Source organism: Sphaerodactylus townsendi, linkage group LG07, assembly GCF_021028975.2.
Source record: "Sphaerodactylus townsendi isolate TG3544 linkage group LG07, MPM_Stown_v2.3, whole genome shotgun sequence".
Lineage (NCBI taxonomy): Eukaryota > Metazoa > Chordata > Lepidosauria > Squamata > Sphaerodactylidae > Sphaerodactylus > Sphaerodactylus townsendi.
In genome coordinates this window covers 32,568,912-32,581,209 of record NC_059431.1, presented here as the reverse complement: position 1 = coordinate 32,581,209, position 12,298 = coordinate 32,568,912, and the positions used below count along the sequence as shown (strand labels likewise).

The following is a 12,298-nucleotide window of genomic DNA, read 5'->3' as shown; positions in this document are numbered from 1 at the left end:
CATGGGCACCACTCATGAATACAGCTGATGCATCTAACTATGAGGCGAGATATACAAGTTTCCCATTCAAGAATTAAACTGAATCATAAAAAGCTGACTCACTTAATTTCTTCCTGATCCTATTATATAAAAGGCTAGCTGTGGTGGTGATGACTCAGTTCCAGCCAATCACCATGCATGACTTATTTCCAGCCAATTACCATGTACACACAGCTTGGGGGTGGGACTTGCACAGAACAAGTAAAAAAAGACAAATAAAACAGCTGAATGTAGTGGTTACTCACTTTCTTGCGCACCAGTCCTTCTCCCCCACTGCTGAGTAATTAAGTCACTGTACCATCTGCAGCTGCCTGAGGAAGAGCAGGCACAGGCATCAGCTGATCTCATTGGGAGGGTTGCAACTGCTGGTGGCCGCAACTGTGCCGTTAGCTGTCCAGAAAGAGGAGCAGAGATCCAAGAAGAGGAGGAGAAGGAGGAAGCTTGTGACACAGAGCCAAGCAGGGAGGAAAGGCAGGAGGGGCCAACCCATTTTGGTGGCCACCTTTAACCCTTGCATGTTGTTGCAGTCCTCCAGGAAGAGGAGGAGGAAAATAGTGTTATGGCTCAGCCTGGTCTGGCTGGGGAGCCCTGGGAGGAAGACTCTGATGGAGATGAGGGGACAGTTTTGGTTCCAGACTCACAGGCGCTACCTGTACATGCAGAGCCTGATCAGTCGGTAGTTCCTGCAGGACCAGGACCAGGCAAAGCATTCAGGCTGGGATCCACAGCCAGGTCCAAGCTCTGAGATTCCCCAGCCAGGGTCTAGTTCTGAAACTCTTCAGCCTCTTGATACTATGCCAGAGGGGATCCTGTCACCCCCTCCCCCCATCTCCAGAGCTCCAGCAAGAATGCAGGAGGAGACTGTGTGCTAGTTTACAGCAAAGGAGACACAGCAGCAGGTTAGCAGCTATGGGGCGAGCTGGATTAGATGGAAAGTCTTTGCAGGAGCCAGACTAGAGTAACTCAGCTGCAAGAGGTTATTGCACTAGTGAATGGGAAGCTAGCTATAAAAGGGAAGTTGCAGCTGAGCTAGCTTGTGGCAGCGTTGTGGTTCAGTTTACAGGTCGCTGTTTCTGTGTCTAGCCTTGCTTCGGCTCCATTCTCTGTGTATCCATTAAACGGCTGAGCCCGCTAAGAACTGTGTCCAGACTGTCTGATGGTTCCTGAGGGCCTGTCTACGACAGATGGAGCTGGTGACATGGGTCCAAGGGAAGGGGAAAGGCAAGAGGGGTTGGCCCCCTCGGTGGGCACTATTAACCCAGCAGTTTTCTAGAGTCTGTTATATGTTCATACAATAGGCTTTACTGCTAGTAATATATAATGCGCAAATCTGAGTCAGGCTGTCAGCACTTTCCAAGACCCCAACTGATGCTGCTAAAGAGTTGTGGGAGGAGGGGACTGTGCTGCAAGAGGCAGAGGAATTACCAATGAAATGTTCCTTTTTAATTTTTGAGACCATTGTGAGCTAATTAATTACAAGCAAAGGGGTATAGCAAAAGTAATTCAACTATTCAGCCCGTCTCTAACCTGCATCTTCAAGCAACCCCCTGAAAATAAACAGAAACAGCAGGGCACACATCCACATACAATACTGCTTTGTTATATTAATGATTTAAGAAGACTTGTGGCTGATTAGAGCAGAACATAATTTCTCACTAAATGATCCCACTTGCCTATACCATCTCCCTCGGCTTCATGTATTAAGTAGTTAAAATATTTTTTCCTATCTCAAAACAGTCACATGATCAGATGTCCAATTTGCTTTGAAAAAAGCACCAATTTCATCACACATGAAGAAATATCTGGAAGCAATTTTTTGCTTGCCTGGTTGCTTTAGGAAACTGGGAATAATTACTTATAAATGTTTTTATTGGGAGTGTGGAACGGCTCAAACATTCCAATTAAAGTTCTGCCACAAGAGACTCTGGCCTTCACCGTATATCACAACAGTAGCAATTTAGAGGTGTTGGGTGAGGCATAAGAGCAAAGCTGTAACACCAGCTATATAAACCATCCCAGAAATTACCACTATAGAATAAAATAATTTTAAAAACACATCACTGTACTCAAAGTAACTGCATAAGAAAATTACTTCTTTCACTAATTATTGTCAGTGGTGTATCTGCCTAGGGACAAGGGTACCTCTTCTCCCCGGGCGCCACTCTTCTGGCCATGTGGGGGGTGCAAAATCGGCCCCCCCACGTGACCAGGAAGTCCTGCTGTCTCGTTGTTTTCACGTGCCTCGACCCCATCCGAGGAATGCAAAAATGACAAGACAGCAGGACTTCCTGCTGCCTCCAAGCGCCCTCAACCCCACCCTGGACTTCTCCCTCCCTTCCTTCCTCCCTGCCAGCTGGGCTCCCAGCCAGCAGTCTCTTCTGACCTCCCCTCTGGGCAGGCCAGAAGAGACTTCAGTCCCGGCCTCAGAGACCTTCTTTTATAAGCACTGAGGCTGGGGGGTGGGGCTTGGGGAACAGGAAGGGGTGGGACTGCAGTCTCTTCTGGCCTGCCCAGAGGGGAGGTCAGAAGAGTCTGCAGGCTGCCGGCTGGGCACCCAGCCGGCAGGGGGAGTCTGGGGGGGAGGTGGGCACCCTAAACCTTGCCCATGTCCATGGTGACATGGGCAGGGTCGAGGGCAGTGGGAGCGGAGCCTGGGCAGGGCGGGGGCAGAGCCTGGGGGGCGTCCTGAAGACAATTGTCTCCCAGTGCCTTTTACCCTTGGTACGCCACTGATTATTGTACCTTTTACAAATGGGAGCCCACCTAAGTATTTCAGCAACAGTAGAGTTTCTCAACGTTAAAGTATCTTGACAAGAGGGGTACAATAATGTGTTAAGGGATGCAGTTAAAAGCAGCAAGAGCCACACACACGCACGCACGCACTTTCCACTCATGCATGAGGGGAGGGGACTGGATCCTGGTTGCTGTGCCACATTTTATTTTTCATAATAAAATCTCTTTCTGAAGTTCTAATGATACCTTCCATCATCATGATTAATGTCACCCAAACTATCTAATTGGAAACATTCACTTTGACTTTTACCATAATTGCTTAACTATAATCATCATTAATCCAAATATGTACTAGGAGATTAAAAAACCTTGTCAGTGCTTCTGAGCACACATCCAGGTACAGTTCTTAAAGGTCCAACTGCAACTTCCTGCGTACAACAAATGGACTCTAGTCCTCAATAGAAATGCCTCTGTGTGCTGCTTCCATAATACAGCAAAATTATACATGCTTAAGCCCCGCTGTTAATGCCAGAACTTGGAGGCAACCAATGAAATTGTTGGAAAATAGGTTCATGACAGAAAATAAAATACTTTACTGAACTAGAATTAGACTGTGGAAATCACTACTGGTGGAGGTAGTGACAGGCACAAAAACAAATAGCTTTAAAGGGGGTTAGGCAAATTCACTGAAGGACAGGTCCATCAATGGCTACTACCCATGGTGACATGGTGGTTCTGACAATGTCCTCCATCTACAGAGGTGCCAAACCTCTGAAATCCAATGCTGAGAGGAAGCAGCAGGGAAAAGCCTCAGCTTCTATGTCTTGTTTGCCCTTCAGTGCAACTGGTTGGTCACTGTGAGAAATCGTATACTGGATTAGAAGGGCTACTGGTCTGATCCAGCAGGTTTTTCTTATGCTCACTGGTTTTAACAAGACAGACAGATTATCTATGCTGTGGCCAGAAGTTCAACTCAGTTACCTATATTCTGTCACTTTGCTTTCCACTTGCCACAAAGTGCCCTATTTCTAAAACTTTTGCAGGAAAATATTTTCTCTTTGGCTAACTGTTGCTTACTGATTGCATGTCTCTCCAGTAAGAACCCACAGAAGTGAATGGGACTGTTACTAGTGTGGGATAATAATCTTTGTTTGATAACCGTGTTTGGTTTTTCCTCCCCAGTGTTAAAACTATGAAAACCTCATCCACATAAGGCAACAAAGTGGTTCTGAGAGCTTGCAGAACTGCAAGGTCCATTACAAATCATATGGAAAGCCATTATGACAAAGGTTTAAATAATTTTCCAGTACCCTACAAGCAGCTTTGTGGAACACAGAGGACAAAAGTAAATGGCAAAAGCCCAGTAAGAAGTTAAAGCTAAGGAATTACTATTGTTTCCCCACTGTGGCTCCATCATAGTGCTGAATGACAAATCACACTACTTATGCAAAGTTTGCGGAAAGAAAAATACACAGGACCACCCCAAAAATAGCATGTACAGAAGGCAGTGGTGTATGTGTCAGTGTGTGTTGGAGGGAGGGTATCTTCCCAAAGAAGGTTTGGCTATGCTGTGGTCCAGGGGCAGAGCGAGGGGAAACTGCACCCGGGACATGCGTGTGCCCCTGCCACGCCCCTGCACGCACCCAGGGCATTGCGTACCCCCCGTTCCCTTGGCACTATGCCACTGCTGTGGTTAACTAATCCTAGCTCATCTAATGAATAAAACTATGCTGACCTAGCATGATTACATCATACAGCACTAAAAATGCAGCAACAACCAGAGCAACTACAATTCTTGCTGTAGTTAGCTAAGCCTTGTTTCCTTCCCTCAAGGAAGTAGTCAAAATGCTTCCTTGAGGGAAGTAGTCAAAATGCTGTCATCAAAATGCTGCTTCTACCTAAGGAGCAGCAAAATGCTTTTGTCTCTCCTATGTCAGAGGTGGCAAAAGGTCCCCCCCTTTCACTTCTCAACATTCCTGTCATTTCTCCATTTCTATTAGTATTCACTATGCTTTTCACTAGTGCAGATGAACGCACTGATTTTTTTCCCAAAGACATCCAAGGGAATAACAGCCAATATTTACAGGATTATATACTAGATGACAGATGTGGCCTATAATTTAGAAGGGATGTGCTTTATACTGTTGTTTGCAGCTCTATTTACCAGAAGAATAATAAAGGCTTAAGTTCTGCAGTCTGCATAATCTAAACTGAATATTCTAGTTTAGCAGGGCTTAAAACCCTAGACGCATTTCCTGTGTTAGCCTCAAAATGGGCCATCTGGTGGGAAAAAATAATGTTCATAGCATGTGCAGAGTGCATGCTCCCTACATAACTGGAGTAAGAATACTAAGGTATGTTTTCCAGAGTGGTTCTAACCCTGACACACCTCTCTTTACAAGCAAACTGCTGTTTCTGCGCACTTGCTGAGCAAAGCAACAGTTGGAAAATGTTGGCATTCTCACAAGTCTCCTCTGTTCTTTTATTTAACACCAGCATTTGTGTAGCATTTCAGAGTTTAAAGGATTTCAAATATATTATCACAGCAATCCTTATAATACTTCTGTAAATTAGACCAGTATTATCTTCATACTTCAGATAAGAGACTACAAGAGGTGTGTCTAAGGCTGCCAAGTGAGTTTGTGGCAGGCATGGGACTCAAACAGCCAACCTTCCAGGTAACAGCATAATCCCTCTCTGGTATGCCAGATATCTTACAGATGAGGGGGGAAAGGACACAGAAGAGATCTAAAAAGATGAACAAGAAAAATGATGCAATACTTTAGAGAAAAGTCAATAGGCAGAGGATATTCAACTGCTTTTCCTGTGTAGTTATTTTCCTGCATGAATTATTCTATAAATTATTGCAACTGTCCATCACTTATACTTCTAACTAGCTCTCATGATTGTTCTAAAAGTCTCTACTGCATTTATCTGAACATTGTGAGAAGCTCCCTCATTTCCACCCACAACTCTCACCCAGCAGTCCTTAAGAAAAATCAAAGAGAATGGTCCCCCAAGCACTGGTTAGAGCACTAATCCAACATTGATTAGTGAAGAAGAGGATGCAAATTTGTTCATGGTATTATTTGCAGTCAATCTCTCATTGACTTCACTGTATTTCACCCAACTGTTTCATCAAGCTTGAGCAGAGACTACTTCAATGAAATGTTGATGATAAGTGATGCCTTGCTAGGAACTCTCACAAATATACCTCCTTCAATCCCATAATCCTGATTCAGTTCTTTGGGAACATTCCTTTAGTGGTTGTGGTGTGTTTTCAGGGCTGTGTGGCTGTGGTCTGGTAATACACCTCTGAAGATGCCAGCCACAGATGCAGATGAAACGTTAGGAACAAGATCCATCAGACCACGGCCACACAGCCCGGAAAAGCCACCACAACCAATTGAATCTGGCCGTGAAAGCCTTCGACAATACATTCCTTTGGTGATTCTCCCTCAACCCACTTCCAGCATTCCCTGAGAAGAATCATCTTTAAAGGAACTGAGAAGTAGGATCCAACTCACTTTGGCCTTGTCCACATAGCTCATTCATAATGAGTGTAACTTGTTATGAATGAATTTGTTTCCTCCTCTCCGCCTTCGTACATAAGAAGCTCACACATTCAGGAACAGGCAGGAAATGCTGCAGCTCCTTCACACAGGAACACTTGTTTTTTCCTCCTCAGGACTTCCGTGGGCATGCAGTGCCCAGGCAAGGAAAAAAAAAAGTATTCCCATGCCCCATGCTTGGGACTTTGGAATGGTGGGTGGCCAGAGATTTCCCCACCCGCAACCAAGAACCTCCCCCATCTGAACATGGCAGCTGCTATTTGATTCTCTAGAGAATCCACTCAAATGGTTGATGGAAGGGGGAAATTGGATGCTTCTTGCTGCCATAGTTTGCACAGGCAAGCAGAAAGTGTTTGAAACCCAGGTTACAGATAAAATATCATTTGTTTGGCGATCTTCATTTAATCCAGATTGGGCTCTCTAAAATGTATCTGACCCATTTTGGGGGAGTGTTCTGTTTGAACCTCTGCCCCCCAAAACAGGCTCCTCATCCTGTTTTAGTTTTGCTGAGTGGAATCTCCCTTGTGGGCATTTAACTCTGCAAATAAGAATCCTTGTCTTCACCAGAAATATATAATCTTTGTTTCTATTTGCACCACTTCCTTAGTTCTTTTGGAACATGGCAAGGTAGTCTGATGTGAGGGAAGGTTACCTGGTGAAGTAAATATCTGACAATTCAATATTTATGAAAACAGGAAGGTTTTTTAAAGATGCTTATCAAAAAGATATTACTGAGCACTGAAATCTCCACTTGGGTAATAAACAAACTGAGTTTTTTCACTGTTTTTCAAAAAGAGTGGATTTTAGCCTCCTTTTTGCAGGTATAATTTGATACATAAAATGAACAGCCAAGGTACATTAAATATGTTTCAAATTCTGTCTGCACCTCAAATATAACTTGTAGGTATACAGAAAAGTAGGTGTATATTTTACATATTCAAAATGTACTTTCAAGAGGGAAATAACTTTTAAAATATAGACATTTCTTATTGAATTTGCTTTGTGGGATTTGCTGTATTTCTGCTTTCTAAAGAAAAATAATAAGAATACAGCTGGGATAGGAGCGAATTACTTTAGATGAGATATAGCCTAGCTAACAGGGTAGTGAAATATATATTACTTTAGTCACACAGCTCATGTTTATCTTAAAATCTGTTTCCGGAATTCTTAGAACATCTCTTTATAGGCCTGAACTCAGAACAACATCAGGTTCACAAGGGGAATTAAACAATTCTCTGAAGCCCTACTTATTGCAAACTACATATCCATTTTATACCAGTATAAGTGGCATGGCTTCTCTCAAACAATCCTGAGTATTGCAGCTCTGCAAACAGCAGAATTTAGTCAGAGATGCCTGGTGCCTCTAGAGTTCCAAGGGGAATATTAAATCAATTTAAAGCCTGCAATGGGGCTACTGGAAATATTAAGCATCAAGCAAATGGGGTCCAAATATACTTGCGAGAAGGCTCTGCCAGTCCTCCCCCTACTTCAGCACTAACACGTTCAGTTGTAGGAGATAAGGCAAAACAGGATGATTCTAAGCTCTGGTTTTCACATGTACTCCCTCAAATGTGTGGACTAATCAAGTGCAAGGGAAATTAAGGAATATATACATCACCTAAAAAAGTACAATAATCTAGCATCATCTCTGCTATGACTGGCACAGAACTTTCAGAATCCAGAAGCTTGCATACTGCAGAAGCTGAGCTTGATGAAGCAGAAGAAATCTCCTACCCAGAAATTGCTGCTAGTTTTTGGTGTGCCTGAGAGGCAATCTCACATCCTTTGGTTCGAGTCCTGTGCATTTCAGCACGTAGAGATGGGCAAGTGACTGATACGTCCCCAATGGAAATGACCAATTCACGATACAGAGCCACCTGGGTATTGAAATCCTGGACAAGCTAGGAGAAAAAGAAAGATTATTTAGCAATGTGATATACTTCACCAAACTACGATGTCAAGAAATCTTTTTAATATGGCTCTCTTAGCAGGCCTACATCTTTGGATTCTGAGCAGGATAAAGATCAAGTGCAATGATTTCATTACCAGTAAAGTCTTCTCTGGGAGATGTCCTTTGTATCCCCCACAGTGTTCATTTCCAGTCAGGGGGGGGGGGGGAAATCCCACAAGCTCCAACTCTTTGAAAGGGTTTTTAAAGCAAGCATAAATAACAGCTTTTCTACTCCCGGAAGCTAGGGATTATTTTATCATGAAAGACGATAAGGTTTCCAGAAATAGTTTCCTCTTTCTTCCCTACTGATCTGTGATTTGCTACCCATCTAGGGAATGGAATGTGCCATTCATTTCTGCAGTGGACATTTTGTTAATTTGTTTTGCAAATGTTACTCATCCTGCCTCCAAAACTGCTTCCACTAGACAAGAATCTGGCCTTGCTAGCTGTGTGTGTGTGTGTGGGGGGGGGGGGCGGGGGGGGGGGTTGTGGGAACCCTCCCTTCAGCAAGCATTCTGGCCCGCATAAAATAAAATGACAAGCTAATACATTAACGTTCTCGGCTGAAATACTTGGAAGCAACAGCACACTTGACAACGCATCTGAACATAACTGGAACAATAAGTACAAGTACAGTACCATCAAGATTATTATTTTGTTGTTCAATTTCACTACTGATGCTGAGTTTTTTTATTCGGTAGAAACAAGCTAAAATGGAACACAGCAAAAATGTTAGTAGATTAAGGAAATATTAACAGTATAGATCTCTCCACATTTGCCAAATATTTAATTTCAAACTACAGTAAAACAGACAAACTGCATCCCTTCTAAGTGCACAAGGATAATATGGATCGTCACATCTCATTCTCTTAAACCTAGTTCTCACAGATGTATGTTGCTACAACTGGGTCATACTGCTAAACTCTAGAATCAAAACAGTTTCATTCTTACAAACCACTGCTGCTATCAGCACTTGATGTAAACCTCAGCACATTTTCCAATGAATTTTGGGTGAAAAATGACAAGGAATTAATTGGCAATATCTACTGAACATGTTCAGGCTTGAAGGCATAACTAAATGTAGGTACTGTGAGAGCCTTCCAGGTAGATCCTTTCAGCTGTCAAAAAAACCCTGTGGCCTAAACTCTGGACAGAGACGGGAAAGATTTATTTGACAAAACAAGCAAGCTAGAATTTGGCATCACACATCCACGTAAGTGTTTTTGAGAAGCTTTCAGTGCATTATTAGAACCACAAGAGACACAGCTTTCATTCTAGAAAGAAGTAAAGATCCCAGAACTATTGGTTGTAGAAAAAATGGAAAATGGCAAGATTAAAAATTATTGGATTCAAATGGAAAGGATTAGAGCAAGGAGGTATGCTGTTTCTACTGCTCTTCACCTTGAAGTCCAGATATCTTTGAAAGTTTTTTCAGACTGAGATTAAAGATTTAAGAAGAATACAGCAAACTGTGCACCACTCTCCGGCAGCTGGCACCAAAAAGAATAACAAAAACTACTGTGCCAACCATATAATTTCAAACAAAACTGGCTTAAATCAACCCCTTGCTCTCAGAAGTAGACATCAGCATTAGGGCCACAAAAACCAAGCCAAAATGTTATCTTTTAATACCAGTATGAGAGCCGTTGGGTTACTTAAAATATTCAACACTTGTTCACATTCATAAGACAGCTGCAGTCAGTACAGACTATCGCTCACAATAAGAATAATGAATCCAAATTCCAAAACTAACTTTGCTTCTTCGGTGGTCACCTGTTATCACTTAAGAGAAACTGAAAACTCAGTCCAACAGGATTTAAACAATTCATTATGAAGAACACATTTTCTAGTTTATGCGAAAGACTAATGGGGGTGGGGTGGCTAAGTTTGTGAAATCTACAATTATTTTTAACTACAAACAATGAAATAGGAAGGATAGAAAGCCTTTAAGAGGCAATGCAAAAACCAAAAAAAGCTAGATTTTTCCTTTAAAAGGAGATCTAACACTGCATATTTTTAGCTGTTTTTTAAACTGCTATAAGTTTTTTTGGGTGGTGAGGGTGAATGTTAAAAATGCCTTATTTCTTTTGCAGTTGGTATAATCAAAAACAATATATGACAACAACTGCTATTATAAGGCGGCAGAAGAGAATTCAGTTAGCATGAGTATTCAAAGAAAGCACATTAACTAAGAATTCAGATTTTGGGATCACACATCTATAGTTGATTCATTTTTTATTGTTTCTGTGACTTAAATATGACAGGCTGGGTCTCAGATTGACTAAGCAAAACAATTGGGCCAGGTTAGATTTGTGTGTTGGATTCATTAGTACTGTCTACCGTCATGGTGGAATTCAAAAGTACTCCCCCCCACCAGCAGTCTCTACATTTACACACTTGTACTTTATTTAGCCACAATATGGGGGTGGGGGTTGGAGTAGAATTTCACCTGTACTGAACTGAACAGTTACAGGTGTTCAGTCTGGATTTCTTAAGCATAATTCCTCAGAATCTAGACGATGTTGCCCCAGTGTAAGAGCCTAGCAAATTGTTCTCTACTTCGACGATACTCCCTGGCTACAAATCCTTGTTCCCAAACCTGTATGACACCATCATCACGCAATTTTTTGCAAATTTGGACCACAGTACAAAAATAGCAAGATCTTAGCACTTCTAAGAGCCCTTTACTCCACTCTCCCCGCTCCCCTCACCATTCAATTATACATCGCTTGTCTTTTAAGCCATTGAGACTGGAGTAAAAAAAGGGTGTCAACTCCGAATGCGGACTGCAGTTTTAAAAATAGTGCAATTGCGCGTGATCGGAATAGACAAGGCAATAGGGGAGAAAGGAAAGAGGGGGAAAAAAGAGGAGTGGCCCCTACTGCAAACCACAAAAACCCGTTCAAAAAAAAAAGGCAAGGAAGGGGGAATAGAAACGCGGTTGCTGGTTACCCACCATCTTGCAGTCATCCAGGACTCTCTGGGTCTTGTAGGCGCCCTCCGAGGTGCTGCCTCGGCGTTCCCCGTCTCTGCCGTGCAGCGGCGTTTTGCTGATCTGGAAGATCGAGCCCGCGGACCTGGGGCGCTTTTTGCGCCCATTCGGTGCAGAACTCATTCATACACATCCACCAAGCAGAAGCTTCCGCTGCGCTCAGCCCAGCCGGGCGAAGGTTCGTTGTTTCTCCCCCCACCGCGTCGAGGAGTCCAAAAAGGGATCCAGAATCCCTGCCCGCTCTTTCCCCTTCGCCCTCCTCAAAGGCGCCCCCGAGAGCCCGCCGCTTGCAGAGGAGTCGAGGAAGCGGGCGCCCTGCCTTGCAGCAGCAGCAGCAGCATCTCTCCGTCGGCTTTAAAGCAGCCAGGTAGGGGCGAGGGATGCCAAGCAACTTCTCCCCTTCAGCAGCGCGAGCAGCATGGCAATCCCCGGAGCCAGGAACTCATCGCTGGCACGCCGAGCCTTGCCCGCCTGTCTCCTCCTCCTCCTCCTCCTCCTCTTGGGCAGGCGAAATCCAGGGGTGCTCTGGACGAAGCCGCGCTTCCATTCAGGAGGGGGGGGGGAGAGGGGCAGCCTCTTTTCCAGCCGGGGGGGAGCCGCTCCTTCGTGTCCTTCGACCAGCTCTTGCCCTCCCCACCCCTCCCGCCCGGCCGCTGCAGAAACGACAGGGAGCGGATGCCTGCGCGCGCGCGTGGCTCTGTCGCCAGACTTGGCCACGCGCAGGCGCGCGCGCCCCGGATTGAGGCTTCGTTTTCCCAGGGCTCTAATTGTTCGTCTCTAATCGAGCGCCTGGAGGTGCTCTCCCTTGACTGAAGAGCCTTGCGGGGCCCCTAGGGCGGGGAGGGGGCGGGGGCTGCAGGAAGCCTCTCCCAACTGTGCTGCGCCGACGTCAAAAAAGTTGTCACCCACACTTCATTCCAAAAGAGTAAGCAGTCATATTGGACCCCCCACCCCCCACCCCCCTTTACAAATTAAGAGCATGGACCCTGCAAATTCTAAAGGCGGTGAGTA

At 44.3% G+C, this 12,298-nt stretch overlaps 1 protein-coding gene across 1 annotated transcript in view; it reads right to left on the bottom strand.

The window, feature by feature from the left end:
* LOC125436756 (regulator of G protein signaling 7 binding protein) overlaps positions 1–12,071 on the bottom strand; it is a 70,672-nt gene extending 58,601 nt beyond the window's left edge. Inside the window, exons 1-2 of the mRNA XM_048504020.1 lie at positions 11,252–12,071; positions 8,079–8,245 (exon numbers count right to left, since the gene is read on the bottom strand). Coding sequence (XP_048359977.1) covers positions 8,079–8,245; positions 11,252–11,410 — 326 coding nt within the window. The 5' untranslated portion in view covers positions 11,411–12,071. The remainder of the gene's footprint in view (positions 1–8,078; positions 8,246–11,251) is intronic.
* Between the last annotated feature and the right edge of the window lie 227 nt (positions 12,072–12,298).